This window comes from Rhinolophus ferrumequinum, chromosome 20 (genome assembly GCF_004115265.2).
Source record: "Rhinolophus ferrumequinum isolate MPI-CBG mRhiFer1 chromosome 20, mRhiFer1_v1.p, whole genome shotgun sequence".
NCBI classification, from domain to species: domain Eukaryota; kingdom Metazoa; phylum Chordata; class Mammalia; order Chiroptera; family Rhinolophidae; genus Rhinolophus; species Rhinolophus ferrumequinum.
In genome coordinates this window covers 10264816-10282005 of record NC_046303.1, presented here as the reverse complement: position 1 = coordinate 10282005, position 17190 = coordinate 10264816, and the positions used below count along the sequence as shown (strand labels likewise).

At 39.8% G+C, this 17190-nt stretch overlaps 1 protein-coding gene across 3 annotated transcripts in view; it reads left to right on the top strand.

The window, feature by feature from the left end:
• The window catches only part of BBS9 (Bardet-Biedl syndrome 9), a 364058-nt gene continuing 346868 nt past the window's right edge, over positions 1-17190 (top strand). For all 3 annotated transcript variants that reach the window (XM_033088825.1, XM_033088826.1, XM_033088827.1), the window contains exons 1-4: positions 1-117; positions 616-1728; positions 9346-9468; positions 14059-14209. In XM_033088825.1, coding sequence (XP_032944716.1) covers positions 9357-9468; positions 14059-14209 — 263 coding nt within the window. In that variant the 5' untranslated portion in view covers positions 1-117; positions 616-1728; positions 9346-9356. The remainder of the gene's footprint in view (positions 118-615; positions 1729-9345; positions 9469-14058; positions 14210-17190) is intronic.

Genomic DNA, 17190 nt, shown 5'->3' with positions numbered 1-17190 from the left:
GAGCAGATCCATTCTGACGAACTAGGACAGTACTTTTTGGACCAAACAGTGAGGATTTGGAGTCCTTATTTGCATGAAGATGGACTAATCAAGGACCTGGGTTGGGGACTTCTTTCTGTAAGTCATCTCATGGCAGGGGGGTGGGGAGGGGGGAAGGAGGGAAGGGGGAAGGGGGGAAGTGGGGGGAGGTGGGTTGTATTCTCCCTTGCAGGAGCAGATGGGAGCTGCCCAGCAGGGAGCAGAGCTGTTCGCCTGCCTTGCCCCAGGGACAGCTCTGTGCCACAGCTGCACTGCTTCATAATTGAGCTGTAACTCTACTGAGCTATTTCACAGCTGGGTTCTCACAGCCCTGCTATATCACAATCCAGCTGTTTGCAGTGAATAAAGTTTCCTGCTTTACCGCACCCCAAATTGGGGATTCCTGTTGGTGTTGAATTGGTGCCACCAGTTGAAAAGGATGGAAAATTGACGTTATTTTTATGTTAAATTGTAAAGTTGAACACTTGCATACCTATATAGCAGGAAATCCACTCCAAGGTATATTCTAAAGAGAATATTTAGCAGATGTGATCAGGAGAGATGTACACATAACTATACCAGCACTTTTTCCTCTAGGAAAAACAACACGTGGAAGCTCTTCAAATGCCCCATCTCCAAGATCTTGGTGGGCCGCCCCACGTGTCTACCTTTTCAAGGTGACTGTACTGGGCCAGCATCCCGCCCCTCTACCCCGCCGCCGCCAGGGCGCAGACACTGGCACTCGCTACCGGTCCACCCCCACCGAGGCTGTCAGTTCCGGCGACCTAGTCTACAGCGCGCCGGGACCGGAAAATACAAGGCGGCTCCGGGAGGATTTGGGCCTGGGGAGCACGAGTGGGCTGAAAAGCCCGGACGCCCCGCCCCTTGTGCGTGAGAGCCACCCGGCGGAAAGCGGCGCCCAGGAGTGCGGACGGGCGGGGCCGGGGATGGAGCGAGTGGGGTTTATGCTGCGCCTGCGGCGGAGGCGGGAGAGTGTTCTTTATTAAACTCTGGGTCGTAGGAACTGTCCAAGGGTTGGAAAGATAATTTTATTAATTATCTCTGCTAATGAAGACCAGGCAGTTTTTCATTCCACTCCGCCCAGCAGAAATCTGATTCCAAGCACTGTCCTGAAAGTCCTACAACTTCGGTCCTCCTCAGCCACCGTGGACTACAACTCCCAGGATGCTTCGGGGCTCAGCCATCTGACTTGCGCAGTAGCGTTCGTTGTAAAGTGCTATGACAACAGGGCGTAGATGGCTTGGAGTTAGGCAGGAGTCGGGAGGTGTCCCTTCCGCCGCTGCTGTCCTTTTTCTGCTACATCCCACTCACTGCCTCCTTCATCATTTCCTCCTTTTTGTGAGCAGCAGGACTTGCCGTTGTTCTCGTCTGCCTGGTCTCTTACAAGGGATCGATGCTGTTTCCCCTGCTTGTGTCCAGGGGTGACAGAGAAGGGATGCAGAGGAGCTCCTGGGGGGATCGCTCCAACTCTGGAACTGGCAGTGCTAACCGGTGAGGCTCTTTGCCCAGGACGTGGAACAAGTTGGGCAGGAGAACGAGAGAGAGTAGTGAAGTTAAGGGTTGCTTTTCCCAGCACCCTCCGTTCTTGCTCTCGTCGTCCCGGGGACCCTGGAAGACATTCTTAGAGGGAAATCTGCGGAGAGAGAGTTCGAAGAAAGGTGGGGCAGGACCCACCTGGTTTGGCCTCAGGTGAGAAAGTATATCTGGTATTAAACACCGGGCACATGAATTCCTTTTCTGAGTTTTATTTTGTGGGCAAGATTGATCCTCTGATGACATGTAACGGTTTTGGGACATAAAGAGTGATAGGTTTCTTAGGAAGGATGTTTGTATTGAAAACAAAACAAAACACAACAGAGAGTACAATGTGTGTGAGGTCCTGTGATCATTTTCGCGAAATGGTGATAAAAATTTTTAGATTCCATTCAGGAATGTCACGTGGTGCACGAGCATCCTCCTGTCACCAGGACTTGTCAGCAAATGGTCAAAGCAGTTCTCAGCCAGTGACTGAAGTAGGATGCATGTACTAATTCCTCCTAATTCCTTCTTGCAATAGGATTATTGCTTTGCCCTCTCTCTTTTTACACTGCAGACCACAGCAGTTTAGAAGAACCCAACTGATTTTATCAGCGTCTCCCTTCCCCAGTCAAGCCCTGTAGTTGACTCAAATTTCCTGGAAAAACTCATAGTTTTGTTTTGTTTTTCTTGCCATCTCACTTTCACTTAAAAAAATGAAACCATATTACACCCACACACAACGTGAATAAGCTGGAGGGAAAACTGTGGGTCTTAACTAAAGTCTGCCAGCATTCAGAGAGGGAGAGGTTTTCTGTCTTAGTAGAAATATGTAAAGAGAGTAATTGGTAATTTTTGCGTGTGTGTGTGTGTGTGTGTGTGAATAGACTGAACCATTATTTAGAAGAATTTAAAAAAAATAAACTTTAAAAAAATGTGCAGATAATTTACAAGTTATTTATGAGGAATTTAAGGAATTTTTCATTTTGTGTGAGTAAATGTAACTGTTGTCCTTAAATAAAACTACACTTATGTTTATGGTACAACTTAGAGATGGAAACATTCATTGCAGGGAAAAAAATCCAATATCAATAGTATATAGCAATTTTTACAGTTTTGCATCTTTTTTTTTTTTTAAGACTTTTTTTAATTGGGGAAGGGTAACAGGACTTTATTGGGGAACAGTGTGTACTTCCAGGCCTTTTTTTCCAAGTCAAGTTGTTGTCCTTTCAATCTTAGTTGTGGAGGGTGCCATTCAGCTTCAAGTTGTTGTCTTTTCAGTCTTAGTTGTGGAGGGCGTAGCTCAGCTCCAGGTCCAGATGCTCTTGCTAGTTGCAGGGGGTGGAGCTCACCATCCCTTGAGGGACTCCAGTAGTTGAACCTGCAACCTTGTGGTTGAGAGCCCACTGGACCTTGTGGGAATCGAACTGCAGCCTTCAGAGTTAGGAGCACGGAGCTCTAACCGCCTGAGCCACTGGGCCGGCCCAGTTTTGCATCTTTTGATGTATGTGGCAAGTCTTATCCCTCAGAATAAAGACTTCCAAATATTTCTCAAAAATTATTGGAACATATGAAGTTATAAAAGATCTCTGCTGATTAACAACATTTCAATGAAAGATTATCATCAATCATTTGAACTTCAGTCCAGAGGGTCAGATAAGAGTGTGTAGTTTTTGTCTTGCTCAGAACACACTCCACCACCACGATCATTATTTCCACGTTACTGTTGACATTTATTGAGTGCTTTCTATGGGTTGGGTGTTGTGCTAAGCAGTTACATGTTTTAAGCCATTTTATCCTCCCACCCCCAGAACAATTGGGAGACTAGAAGGTGAGGGACTTGTCTAAGGTGACACTGCCGGAGTGTGGGTCAGAAAGGGAACCCAGGTCAGTCTGATATCTCCTGTGCTCTTTTATGCCTTTTGTGACTTGTATCGCAAATTACAACAACACTGAGCCCTTATAATATTGTCTCCAAAAGCAACATTCTTCTAACTCTCCATCCACCTGTCATCTTTCTTGGACTGGAAGACCTGATTCCTATTTTGCAAAATTTGAGGTAGCACTAGTGTGACCTGGAGAAAGCAAAGCTCCAAATATGAACAACAGCAGTGTCAGAGTTTTCGCCTCCTAATTACGGAATCTGCTTTCTAAACCAGGATTCTTGGGATTGTCATTGTCTGAGTTGTTTTTCTAGTCATCCTTCCACATAGTAGGATTAGGCCAATGAGGTGTTAAAACATACATATCGTAAATAAAAACTAAATCTGAGTAAACTTGGTGTGGAAGATAACATGTATATATAACTAAGTATTGAAAACAAAGTGTCAAGTGATAAGTACAGAAGAGAATTTCTGGAGCGTAGGGGATGAAGAGATTACCTCCTATTTATTATTCTAATAAGGCATAAGAGATCAATCTTTTGTGACTATTTATAGGTATGCACCTGTTAAAACCTTCAAATTATTGTTTTCTAATTATCCTTTAAAATTTTAATTAAATGTATAAAATACTGTCCTGCAGATTGAACTTGCAGGGGTTAGAATTAATATTCACAGAGTTACAGCTTTTTAGTCTTTGTGGGGTGGCTGTACTTGTTTAGGGCTGTGGAGTAGACGGCCTGGTTTTGGGTGTTATTTCCACCACATCTTACTTGTGACGTGACCACTTGGGCAGGTTTCTTAACCTCTCTGTATTCATGGGTACCTGAATAATAGTATCTGTGATTTACCGTGTAGTTCTGTTCTGAAGATCAAAATACTTGCAAAGCACTTAGGACACTACCTGGGACATAGGAAACGATTAGTAAATTTTAGCTATTGTTTTTCTTTCCAGTGAAGGGAGATGATAGCCATTGAAAACCTGATTTTTGGTTTTTGTTTTTCATTTACTTAAAAACAGAAAATCATTGAGGAGCTGGAAATCACCATTGAATGAATAGGGAATAAAATACAAATTCTTGTTTCTTATTTCTATTCAAGACAGTTAACTGAACCAAATAAAAATCATTTTAAACATATTAAATTTTTTACTTTTTGGAATACTTTTTATTTGTTTTTATAATGGAAAAGCCAGGTTTCATGATTGAAAAATGCCCTATTTTTCCTTATCTTCCTTTTTCCTAACCTGCTAGTAACTGAGCTCCCTTACCCACTGCGTACCTTAATATTTTAAAGTCAAGGCCTGTATCTTTCTGAACTTGGAACATGAATTAGCATTTTATGTGTCTTAATTTGCGGTTAATTTTTCTCTCAATGGGGTGGGATGTTCTTCCAGGAGAAAGGGTAGATTTTACTAACCTCTGAGTTTAATTTGCCAACCTATTGTTCTTCGGATAGAGTGGCAAATGTGGCCAAAATACGGGAGTAGCCTGCTTAAAAAAAGGTGAAACTTTATTTTATTGTTTTTTATTAAGGGAAATTTTAAACATAAAAAAAAAAGCTTAAAGAATAGTAAAGTAACTCCCCCATGTATCCAACACCGTTTTACTCTTTTCAAAACAACAATCCTATTGACATATAATTCACATACCATACAATTCTCACTTTTAATATGTACAATTCAGTGTGTTTCTTGCATATTCACAGATATGCAACCATCCGTTTTACTACAATTTTGGAATGTTTTCATCACTCGTAACGAAACCTTTCACCCTTCAACTATAACTCTCCTGTCCTCTCATCCCCATCAGACCTAAGCAACCACTAATTTACTTTCTGTCTCCATGGTTTTGCCTATTGTATACATTTTATTTAAGTGGAATACTAAAATATGGGGCCTTTTGTGACTGGCTTCTTTCTCTTAGTATAAGGTTCATCCATGTTGTGGCAGGTGTCAGTTCTTCATTCAAACAGAGGTATCTGGCAACCTTCCGTTGTTCAGACTTGTCCACTTGTTCAGACAAGTCCATCTCTGAAGACTGAGTGGAAAGGAACTCCCCTTTGAAATCTATTGTCCTGCAGCCCAAGTTGTCATTTTAAAATTCACCCATTTTTAAGGGGGCATGAGGGTGGGAGGGTAAAGAGGATCAAAAATATGGTGATGGAAGAAGAACTGACTCTGGGTGGTGAACATACAATGGGATTTATAGATGATGTAATACAGAATTGTACACCTGAAATCTATGTAACTTTACTAACAATTGTCATGCCAATAAACTTTAATAAAAAAAAAAATTTACCCATTTTTAGAAAAGGAAATAAATGGTATGCCAGTTTACCACAGATGAGAATCTGTGGTTTCTTGATTTCTTGGGAGTGGGCCGTGCGCCTTCCTCTACTGCTGCCTTTGAAATCGAAGACAGGCACTTGGGAAACACATACTGGGTACTACTAACCATCAGCTCAAATTGTTGGTTTTCCTGTCGTTCGCTAACTTTTTAAAGATGCAATCCTTATTGTTTAATACATTATTGTCCACAATGGTACGCGCTTCCACCTGGGACATGGGGGAAGCCATAGCAGGATTTTGATGTAATGGAATTTGTGCAGTGTTGCTCTGCAGGACCCTTATGCTTTGTCCTGGCATGAAAGTCAGTTGGTCAGTTTTTCTCCCTGACCTCTGACCGCAGAGCCCAGTCCTACCTTGAAAGCTTGTGCCTGGTTTCCTCTAGACTTCCTTCCTCTCCCACCCCCTGCACCTTTTCCCTTTCTGCATATGCTTCGCATCCTTTCACTGTAATAAATCATAGCCATAATGATGACTATATGTTGAGGGCTGTGAGTCATTCTAGTGAATCACTAAGTGGTACTGAATTTGAGTAATATTCTGCTCAGGGCTGTAAGAGAATGACGTATCGTCATCCTGGTGGTCCAATAGTGTGGCATGTTACAATTTTCCAATGTATCTGGAGTACGTACTGAGAATATGTGGCTTTATTAAATACTGTTACTTCCCTCTCAAATAAAAAAAATCCAATGAAAGTGTAATAAAAGTGTTCATTACATTTTTTGAATACTTGCTGCCAGATTCGAAGTCATCTGGCAACTTTTATGGTTATATGGTAGTATTAGTAATAACGAGTGATGCAAATGTTTTTTAGGGACCCTCCCACATATATTAAAACTCATTAGAAGTTTATCTGCTATATATTTTTCCTTCACTTCCATCAACACCTTGCTTTTATCTGAATCTTTAAAAAAAAATTTTTTTTTTTTTTAAGCATAAAGAGGGCCTTGGATGGAGCTTTCCTTTTTTTTTTTTCATGACGTTTGTTTCTTTACATTTATCATTTTGAAATAATTTTATACTCACATAGAAGTTGCTAAGATAGTGGTTTCCCAGTAATAAAAGTTATCAAAGCCATTAAATTCACATCAGTACAATACTATGCCTAAACTATAGATCTTATTTCGATTTCACCAGGTTTTACATTATGTACATTTTTCTTTTTGGAATATAGTTCAAAGAAATTAAAATTATCCCATCACACATCTGCCACAGTCAGGTGACAGAACTTTCCCATCATCCCAGGGAACTTTTCTTGTACTCGCCTCTTCGAGTCCCGCCCTCCCCACTCCTGCAACAGTGATCTGTTCTCCATCAATTTCATTCTGTCATTTTCAAAATGTTACAGAAATGTAATTATTTAATATGTGACTTTTTGGGACTGGATTTTTTTTGGTTTCGTTTTCACTCAGCATAATGCCCACGAGAGCCATCCAAGTTGTTGTTACTTCAGTTTTAAAACTTGCTGAGTTTTGTTCCTGGGTATGAATGTTTAACCAGTCACACGTTGAAGGAAGGACTTTTGGTTTTTTACTTCAGTGTAGGTTTTTTAAAAAATCAAAAGGATAAAAACCATAGTGATGGCTAATGTTTATTGAATACTTATTATGTGCCAAGTATTGTGCTAACACCTCTGTATTCCTTTTTTTAAACTAAAAGGTTTTATTTTTTAATTGTGGTAAAATATACATAATATAAAATTTGCCATCTTAACAATTTTTAAGTGTACCATTCAGTAGTGTTGAGTACATTCACATTTTTGTGCTGTTGAGTACATTCGCATTTTTGTGCAGCCAGTCTCCAAAATTCTTCCCCTTGTAAAACTTAAAATCCCATACCTATTAAACAAAAACACCCCATTTCTTTCTCCCCCTAACCCTGGCAGCTACCATTCTACTCGGTGAATTTTACTACTCTAGGTACCTCATGTAAATGGAATCATGCAGTATTTGTCCTTGCATATTTCACTTAACATAATGTTCTCAAGGTTCATCCATGTTGTAGCATGTGTCAGTTTTCTTCCTTTTTAAGGCTGAATAATATTCCATTGTGCGTATATACCACATTTGGTTTATCTGTTGATTTGTTGATGGACACTTGGTTTGATTCGGCCTTTTGGCTATTGTGAATAATGCTGCTGTGAACTTGGGTGTACACATACCTCTTTGAGAAGTTGCTTTCAGTTCTTTTGGGTATATACCCAGAAGTGGAAATGTAGGATCATATGGTCGTTTCTATTTTTAATTTTTTGAGGAACCACTGTGTCCATAGTGGCTGCACCATACATTCTCACCAGCAGTGCACAAGTGTTCCAGTTGCTCCACATCCTTGCCAACACTTGTTATGTTCTGCTTTTTTTTTTTTTTTTTTTGTAGTAGCCATCCTAATGGGTTGGTATCTCAGTGTGGTTTTGATTTGCATTCCCCTAATGATTAGATGTTGAACATTTCTTCATGGGCCTATTGGCCGTTTGTGTATCTCCTTTGGAGAAATGTCTATTCAAGTCCTTTGCCCATTAAAATTTTTTTGGAGTTGTATGAGCTCTTTATATATTCTGTGTATTAACCCTTTTTCAGATACATGATTTGCAAAGCTTTTTCTCCCATTCCACTGGTTGTTCTTTAATCCTCACAACACCATTCTGAGCTTGGTTTTATAGATGAGGAAGCTCAAGTATAGAGCAGTTCAGTAATTTTGAGTAGCCTGCCCCTGGTTGCCTGGTTAGTGGAGCAGACTCAACTTGACTGCTTCTAGAGTCTGCACTTTTCACCACCACATGATTCTCAGCTAATTTTTCGGCCAACTTTAGGCAAGTGGTCATGGTTTCTGTGATTAGCCTAAGTGGAAGGCCTAATTTAAGAAGCAGAAGGATCTACATTTTTTAAAAGTACAGTTGATCCTCATTATTTGCAGATTCCACGTTTGTGGGTTTGTCCACTCACTAAAATTTGTTTGTAAACCCCAAATCCATACTTAAGGTGCTTTTGGAGTCATTCATAATCAGGTGCAGAGTGGCAAAAAATTCGAGTCACTGGATACATATGTTCCCAGCTGATATCAAGACCAGCCATTCTCTGTTTTCATGTGTTCCGGTGTCAGATATTTGATGCATTTTATCTCATTTGCTCTTCTCAGCAACTCATTGTGACAGGAGATGCTACAGTCTCCCAATGACCAAACTGAAGGGAAATTATGTATTTTGCTAAGGAATTATGTGCTAACTAGTGCTGGTAGAATTTGAATCTTGGTCCTCCAAAGAATTATGTTTGTAACTTTGTGGAGTTGTCTACTAACTGTCCCAGAAGAGAGAATTAGCCCAATATAAATGTGTAATTTCTTAGCCTGACTTTCCAATGGCGTTGCAAAATCTCTGATTAATGCTTCCACTAATTTGGGTTTGTAGTTTCACATACACCGACAAAATAAAAAAATAAATTAAAGTTAAAAACAGAAATGTTTTTCTCAAAGTTTTCCATGTTTAATTTGCTATGCCTTAAGAGATGCTTAATTCACAATTCATGGTGCGAAGTGGATTTTTATTATAAATACATGTTTTCTTTTTAGAGTGAACAAAAATGTCTTTATTTAAAGCCCGTGATTGGTGGTCTACTGTTCTGGGAGAAAAAGAAGAATTTGATCAAGGCTGTTTGTGTTTGGCTGATGTTGACAATACAGGAAGTGGACGAGGTAAGTAACATGCCCATGCATCTTGAAGCAAATCTTTACAGAGATGAAATCAAAACGATGTTCTTTTTAAATGTGTACGTTATAGAACTTAAGTGAACTGTCATAATTTTGCCCTAATTTTGAAGGTACTTTTCCTGATATTGAGGTCGCACACTGATAAATACAATTCTTACTTTTGTTTAGTTGTTTGTGTTTTTCCAGTTTATTTTGATTCTGTCATTTTATTTGATGGAACTCAGAAAAATATCATAAGGCATCATTTAATTTGTTGCAAAATTAGCGTAAAGCTAGAAAAATACAGAGGGCACCAAAAAAAAGGATACATATTTTAAGAAAGGAAAAAGCTGTATTAAAATTGTAATACTCAATATATACCAAAAACAAAAGATGAATACAAATCATGTGTATGTATTTTTTTGGCCCCCTCCCGTTATTTTGAATTTTGAAAAAAATTTTTTTTTTTTAGAAATTATTTGAAAAAAAAATTACATTCTTTTTAAATTGAATCTGAAAGCCAGTCATATCAGAATGGAGAAATTACACTAGCTCTATTGGTTGGTAGAAAACAATTGTTAAATCATTGCTTTCATTTTCATGTTATGATACTAGAATGAACATTTTATCTTATTCTTGTATTATTTGCTCCTCTTTGCATCTTCACATTTTTAAAAGTGGTCTTTAGAATATTTTAGTTCTGTATCACTGCTATTTGAAATTTGTATTTGGTTTTAATTTGTATTTAATTTGAATTTGTGTATGATTTATAGTCATGAGCTTTTTTTTGTTTTGTTTTGGTAATCCAGATAGTCATTGGTCTCTTAAAAAGAATGCTTATTACAGTAGAATCATTCCTTTGTTCAGTGTATATAAGTATTGTCCCCTTACATTTTTCTTTATTCTGTTTTTCTTGCTTATAAAGAAAACAACAGAATCTGGGGGACAAGGTGAAAGGAGAAAATTCTATTGGCAAGGAACAGTGGGAGGCTGCAGTGTACTGAGCACCTGCTAACTTGTTTCAAAGGCAAACCTGGGCCCTGCCTTCCCATTGCTAGGACATGGGGAAGCCTTCTATTCTAAGACTGTCCTGGGAAGCTCCTCAAAGATTGTCAACTCTGCCTCCACTTGTTTGTTAAAACTTGATTCTCCTTTTATTCGGGAACATAAGAAACTAATATAATATTGTATGTTAGCTATATTTTAATAAAAATCTTAAAAAAAAAGTCATGCCACGAAAATACCTACCAGACAGAACAATTTCAAGCCCACTTCTGCTCAAGCTGTCTAAAGCTCAGCTTGGTTGGAAACTGTACTTACTGATGGTCTGAATACCATACTGTTCACTCATCATTTCTATTAGAGCTCCTCACTGGGGTGCCACCTGTGGGGTACCAATATGCTGAAATGTTGCACCCCGCCCCCATTCATGACCAGCTGTGAGCAGTTTCCTCTATTTTCCCAAGCATGCTATACAAAAAGCGTCCTGTGTGTGTGTCCCACATAGAAACAAAACACTGGTCATTATTTCTCAAAGCCTGGACCACCTTGCATCATAATATTCTGTGGTGATTATTATATGGGAAGATTTCCTATCCTAGATGTACAAGATCCTATAAGAGTATATTCTCTGGGGGTTAGGTGGATTGAATGGGGGTTTGGGGATTTGCATTTTTCAAGCTCCAGAGCTGAATGATGGCACACTTAAGTTGAAGAGTTTTTACTGTTGATCTCATGGAGTGAAGGGTTAATGAGAGCAGTTTGGGACATGCTCTGTTTGAGACAGAAGTGTCTGGTAGGCAGAATAGAGGTAGGGATTTGGGAGTGAGCAGCATGCTGGTTGTATTTGAGGCCCTTAAAATGGGTGAAAATGTAGAGAAGCTGCAGTAAGACGGAAGGAACCTTTTGACCATAACCTGGAAAACATGAGCATTAAAGGGGGGGGTTGGGAAGGGTAGTCAGCAATACAAGGTATGAGCAAAAGATACGGTGAATGTTTTTAAAAAAGTTATTACAATAAAAGACACATTGCTGTTAATCTCCCTCAAAATACTTCCCCTCGCTTCAAACACACTTATCCCACCGTTCTTGCCACTTTCTGAAGCAGTTCTGGAAATCCTCTTTTGTGAGTGTCTTTATTTCATCCTCTATCATGACAGCGCTCCCTGTCACATATCATTTCTGGTACGGCAATTTCTGTCACATAAAAGTATTACAGTGTGTCCTCATCCACCTTATTCACTGGATCTGGCACCGTGTGACTTCTGGCTCTTCCCCAAAGTCAAAGCAACCATGAAAGGTGAACGTTTTGAATCGTTTCAGGACATCCAGGCAGCCATGACAACACAACTAAAGACATTCATAAAAGAGGACTTCCAGAACTGCTTCAGAAAGTGTCAAGAATGATGGGATAATTGTGTTCGAAGTGAGGGGGAGTATTTTGAGAGGGATTAATGACAATGTGTCTTTTACTTTAATAGTTTTTTTTAAATTTGAACACACATTTTTTGGTCACACCTCGTAGATTCAGAGACAAGCAGGCAGACAGGCAGGAGGACCAGTTGGACTGGTACCTGGGAGGTGAGATTTAGTGACATGAAGACTGAAAAGTTTCCATGGTGCTTAGCAGCAAGTGGTTCATCAGTGTCTTCGGTGAAGGGTGGATGAGTGGGCACAATGCTGATGAAATCTAGATTTTCATTGCGTGAAGGAGTGGGAGGTGGGGAAGACTGAGTGTTCATAGCCCTTTAAAGAAATTTCACTGTGAAGGGGATGACTGAGGACAGTGTAGGATCAAGAGAAGTGGGAAAAATTCAATGTGTAGCATAGAGGATATAACTGATAGAGAAGGGACCCAGAGAAGATAGTCAGAGATGGGATCAGGTGCGCAGGTATCAATAGAAGGGTTACCTTAGACATGAGAACTTTTTTCAGTGTGACAGAAGGCAAGAAGGTAAGAATGGGTACAGATGAAGTGAAATTTGCAGGTCAGGTTGGGAAGTTGATGCAGTAATGCCCGTTGACCTTTGCTTTCTTTGAGGTGATCAGAGAGTGAAAGGATGGTATTAGGCATCTTGAAATTGTTTTAGGTGAAGCTGACTTGATACACGGAAGAAGGATTCCTCCCTAATCATGAGCTCCCAGTTGAATTTAGACACCATGCATTTAAAGTGGTACCTACTTTCCTGCTCTTCTCAATTCAAGATTCAGACTCTTGAGAGAGATGGTGAGAGTGCAGTTGAGAGAGTCTGCCTGGTCCAGCTGAGATTACATGCCAAGCTGTGGCCTGGAGGGAGAGTGCCTTACAAGAATCCGAGTAGAAAACACATTAGGCTGACTGAAAAGGAGCTCCTACGTCGATCTTTTAGCTACTCAGCATTTATACCTCACATGGGGCAACTGCACATATGTGGTCTCACCTGGCTGCAGGGGGAGAGTGCCATGGCACCTGCTTGCTGCCTCAGAGGCACTTTCAGGGAGTGCTGGCTGGTCAAGACCGGGGTCTCTGGGTCATATCCCTTTCTCTTGTCATTCATTCATAACCACGTTCCAATCTCCTGCCTCTAAATGAAGTGGTACGTACAATCCATGTTCACAACATATGTATATATCAGTGAGGAAAAGAAGAGAAGGAAAAATTTAAAAAATTAAGATGAAAGAGTAGGAAAAATTGTATAGTGACATAAAGAAGTCGTGTTGGGGGCTGCCTTCTGTTCACCAGGCAGTGTAATTGCTACTATTTTTTTCCCCCATTTTGACTAGCCCTATGTCTGTGTTGGCAGAGCAGACTCCCTGTGAAGCCTCCAGGATTCTTCTTTGCCTCTTCCAGCTCCTGGTAGTACCAGCCACTCCTTGGCTTGTGGATGTGTCATTGCAATCTCTGCCTCTGTTGTCACATGATCATCTCCTTGTACGTCTCTGTATCGCGTGGCATTCTGCTCCCTTTGTCCCAGTTTCCTCTTCTTATCAGGATACAGATAGAGTCCTGTCATACACCTACTTGACTGCGACCTCATCTTATCTTGATCACATCTGCAAAGGCCCTATTTCCAAATAAAGTCACAGGTACTGGGGGTTAGGACTTTGACGTATCTGTCGGGGGGACACACTAAACCCTTAACACCTACCGTTTCCTCCTTTTGTACCCAGGACTAGACAGAGTTCATCAGATCTAACTAGGGAAGCCTCAGAATCCTTTTTAATACAGTGTTTTCGGCAGCCACAACCAGCTTGAGAGTTGACAATCTGATTAAAGCAGTTTACCTTATACTAGTCCTTTGATAAAAGGGCTTGTTTTTGACTGAGTTAAATTATGACTACTGATACCAAATCAAGGCTTAGGGAAGAATGTAATATGTTAGTACATTTGAATATTGGTAAATGTAAACCTATTTTTGAAAAGATATATGGTATTAAAGTAAGTTCACTTTAATTGCATCTTCTGATGGCAGATCGGGTTTTGTATATGAAGCTAGATTCAATTCTTTTAAGTTTTAGATTTCTCTTTTAGACATTAGAAAGTTTATTTCCAAAGAAATTTTGTCACTAATGTTTGCTTCTTCCTATATCTTTTTTTTTTTTTAATTCTCTCTACAGATAAAATAATTGTGGGTAGCTTTATGGGTTACCTAAGAATCTTTAATCCCCATCCTGTGAAAACAGGAGATGGAGCTCAAGCTGAAGATTTGCTTCTAGAAATGCATCTACGAGATCCAATACTGCAAGTGGAAGTTGGAAAGTTTGTTTCGTAAGTACAGCCCACACATTCTTATATTTTATCATACTTGGCGTGTATTTATCCCCTGCTATATCACTTTTTTAGATTCTTCAAGGAAAAAAAGAATATTCATGAATTCAGTATATTTTCAGGATATTGTCACCTAGGTGTTCCTCATGTACTAGACTTTTTTTTTCTTAAAGATTTTATTGGGGAAGGGGAACAGGACTTTATTGGAGAACAGTGTGTACTTGCAGGACTTTTTTCAAGACAAGTTGTTGTCCTTTCAATCTTAGTTGTGGAGGGTGCCGTTCAGCTTCAAGTTGTCCTTTCAGTCTTAGTTGTGGAGGGCGCAGCTCAGCTTCAGGTCTGGTTGCTGTTGTTAGTTGCAGGGGGCACAGCTTACCATCCACTGCGGGAATTGAACCGGCAACCTTGTGGTTGAGAGGACGCACTCCAACCAACCGAGCCATTCGGGAGCTCAGCGGCAGCTCAGCTCAAGGTGCCGTGTTCAAGTTTAGTTGCAGGGGGCGGAACCCACCATCCCTTGCGGGACTCGAGGAATCCAACTGGCGACCTTGTGGTTGAGAGCCCACTGGCCCATGTGGGAATCGAACCGGCAGCCTTCGGAGTTAGGGGCACGAAGCTTCAACTGCCTGAGCCACCAGGCTGGCCCTGACATTTTAAAAAAATATGGAAACCTGTACTTTTAAGATAGAATCATTTAGGACTTTAAAAAAAAATAGTAACAGACCTGAGATGCCTGATGGATTAGAAGCTTAAAGGAAAAGAGATAAGCTTTTGAAAATAACCAAATAAAGAAATGGAAAGTATTCACTTACTTAAAAACCCAATGCCCAGGTTACATAAATGTCTCTTTAAATAATTAGACAAAGTGGCAGTCATGCTATTTGCAATATAAATTTGAAGCTTTAAAATGAATTACTTATTTGTGGTAGAAAGTCCTTAGTTTCTTAAAAGAAGCCAGCTCAACCCATAAAGTAAGTCTTCCCCTTACAAGAACTTTGTTTCAAATTACTTTACACTTTTTTTTTTTAATTTATTGGGGTGACAATTGTTAGTAAAATTACATAGATTTCAGGTGTACAATTCTGCATTACATCATCTATAAATCCCAGTGTGTGACTTTACACTTTTAAAACTAATTTATTTTAGAAAACTGTTTATTAGTGTGTATTTTGTTTAATATATTTGCTTTTTATTTACTGATGATATTGCTGATTTTATCTTATTTTAACAGGTGAATTTTCTTAAAATTAAGCTGTATTTCTTTTTTTTTTAAATTAAATTTATTGGGGTGACATTGGTTAATAATATTATATAGGTTTCAAGTGTACAATTCCATAATACATCATCTATATGTTGCATTGTGTACTTACCACGCAAAGTGTAGTCTCCCTCCATCACCATGTATTTGACCCCCTTTACCCTCTTCACCTCCCCCATTCGCTTCCCCCTCTGGTAGCCACCATACTGTTGTCTGTGTCTGTGAGTTTGTTTGTTCATTTGTTGCTGTCTATTTTATATCCCACATATGAGTGAAATCGTATGGTTCTTGTCCTTTTCCATCTGATTTACTTTGCTTAGCATGATACGAGGTGTGATAAACAAATACAGTGATTATTTAAATAAAAAAAAAGTATTACAGTAAGGAGGGAGGGGAGTGGTAGATGAGGATAAAGGGGATCAAATATATGGTGATGGAAAGAGAACTGACTGGGTGGTGAACACACAATGTGATATATGTAGATGATGTAGTACAGAATTGTACACCTGAAACCTATGTAAATTTACTAACAATTGTCACCCCAATAAACTTTAATTAAAAAAATTATTACAGTAAAAGACACATTGCCATTAATCCCCCTCAAAATACTCCCCTTCGTTTCAAACACACTTATCCCCTTGTTCTTGCCACTTTGAAGCAGTTCTGGAAGTCCTCTTTTGTGAGTGTTGTTAGTTGCTCTGTCATGGCTGCCTCGATGTCCTGAATCATTTTCAGTTTGAGGAAGAGCCAGAAGTCACATGGTGCCAGATCCAGTGACTAAGGTGGATGAGGACACACCGTAATGTTTTTGCTGTGTATCAGCAGCCATGTGTGACAGGGAGTGTTGTCATGATGGAGGGTGAAGTAAAGACACTCACGAAAGAGGACTTCCAGAACTGCTTCAGAAAGTGGCAAGAACAAGGGGATAAGTGTGTTTGAAGCGAGGGGGGGGGAGTATTTTAAGATGGATTAATAGCAATGTGTCTTTTATTGTAATATAGTTTTTAAATTTAAACACTTATTGTATTTTTTGATCACACTTCGTACTCTCAAGATCCATTCAGGTTGTCTCGAATGGCAGTGTTTCATCCTTTCTATATAAGCTTGTGTTTCTTAATCATTTATAAGAGTATCCGTTGTGAAAAGTTATGTAGGCAGAGGTGGTCTTGTTTTCCCCCCACCTCTTCTTTTTGAACCCCCTTTTGACTTAAGTCTGGAAGTGCCCTTGAGCTCTGGGTTTTGGTTCACTCATCATAAGTTATTCATCTCAGCTTCCATTTATTCAGGGCCCTGACTCCTGCTAGAAAAACCTGAACAACCACTCCTGACCATTAGCTTTCTTTTTGTGATATGTGTCATTCTGACGGGCAGCTGCTTCATGGGTGCTGTAGGCCAGGGCACAAAATGGGCCTTTGATGCACTATGACAGGCTAGATGGGGTGGGGCTAGTGAGAGACATGGTTGGTAAATATCTGCTCCATCTAAAAGCTGCTGATGTCAGGGTGCCCACTATGTACTCAGCACGTATTAGACACAATGGATTTATAAAGTGAGGAGACAGAAGGATCCTTGCCTCTAGAAAGCATTTTTACCTTTTTGTTTTTTTCAAAAGTGAAATGCTGTCACAATCATTCTGTACAGTAGTCCTAAGTGTGGCCTTTGTCTCCGAGGTCACTTGTTGGAAGGGCGGTTAGCATTAGTGAGTGGATACTGTGCTAGTATT